Raw genomic sequence first — 1,288 nt, forward strand, 5'->3', positions numbered from 1 at the left:
CTACAGCACAAAGTGATCAGTCACTGAAGATAAGATTTATGATGAACAAGCTGACTTTCTGAAACCTACCCACCTGCAGAAGATGGCTGCAGCGTGTTAGCATCTTGTGATGCGATCATGTTTCTGCTGCTTCAAATAACTTCATTTCTGGACATTTATGGTTTGATTTCTTTGTATGTATGGATCACTTGGGTTGTTACCAACATCTGGTGAAAATTTCATGTCATTAGCACCTCTAGTAATATATTTACTGAGAAAAATGATGACGTGTTCAATACTTATTTTACCCGCTGTATATATTTATATAACATCCACATTTCCACAAAGAGACCTTTTATTTGACGTAATATAGTTTAGGTGGCTCACTCACACAAGCAAATACTTTCCAACAACGGAAAACCTACCATCCGCCACACAAACTAGAGAGGTTGTTGTCTGATGGCCTGACACTTACACAAACACACAAGACATTTTTTCATGTTACCTGATGCTGCTCATGCTGCCTGCATCTGATCCCAGCTTGCATCTCTCCAGCTGGGTGGCAACAATCTGACGCTCAGCCTCAAGTTCTCGAGTCAGACGTTCAAACTGAAGCTCCTGAAACAGAGTGGAAAAAGAATAAGAAGGAGTGGGGATTTTTTTTTTCCTGAACAAAAGCAGGTATATTCACCGTGAAAGTAAGTTTAACAAAGAAATGAGCATAATGTTCAATAAATATACTGCAAACTATAATATGCAGTGGTGGGCAGCACTAATCTAAAAATCTGTTCCGCTAGCCCTAAAACACGAACTCAAATATTTAGGTCCCCTAATTCTAAAGCTCTAACACATTCAAAATTTTRGCAAAATCTAATTCTAAAGCACTAAAATAACCCAGTCAACCCATGAATGTTCAACAGACAACATGAGTCACATGTTGCTCTCTTAATTCTTATCCCTGACATTCCACAGCTGTATTTGGGTTCATATATTGTCACCTAGTGGATAAGTGACACACATATGTACAAAATGTGTGACAGCTTTAACCATCAGCTGTTAACATGAACGTTGATCAATAACATTTATGGACCTCAGTTAGTGCTTCTAAATTTCACCTATAAAKTTTGCAAGTTCTAATCCACTAATAAATTTTAAAATTAACAAAAGCCCTAAAGCACTAATCGGGAAATTAGTTCCCCTATTTGTGCTTTAGAGCTTTGACCACCAGTGACCACCACTGATAATGTGACAAGAACAGAAAAATAAAAAAAATAAATGAATAAACATACTGATGAGCTGTCTTCAGTGC

General features: G+C 37.4%; 1 protein-coding gene across 1 annotated transcript in view; it reads right to left on the minus strand.

Moving 5' to 3' along the window:
* ctnnd2a (catenin (cadherin-associated protein), delta 2a) overlaps nucleotides 1-597 on the minus strand; it is a gene marked incomplete at its 5' end in the record, with an annotated part of 234,924 nt that extends 234,327 nt beyond the window's left edge. The window contains 1 exon segment of the mRNA XM_014008486.1: nucleotides 485-597. Within this exon segment, the coding sequence (XP_013863940.1) occupies nucleotides 485-597 (113 nt within the window).
* Nucleotides 598-1,288: the final 691 nt, after the last annotated feature.

This window comes from Austrofundulus limnaeus, unplaced genomic scaffold, assembly GCF_001266775.1.
Source record: "Austrofundulus limnaeus strain Quisiro unplaced genomic scaffold, Austrofundulus_limnaeus-1.0 Scaffold50, whole genome shotgun sequence".
Classification (NCBI taxonomy): Eukaryota; Metazoa; Chordata; class Actinopteri; order Cyprinodontiformes; family Rivulidae; genus Austrofundulus; species Austrofundulus limnaeus.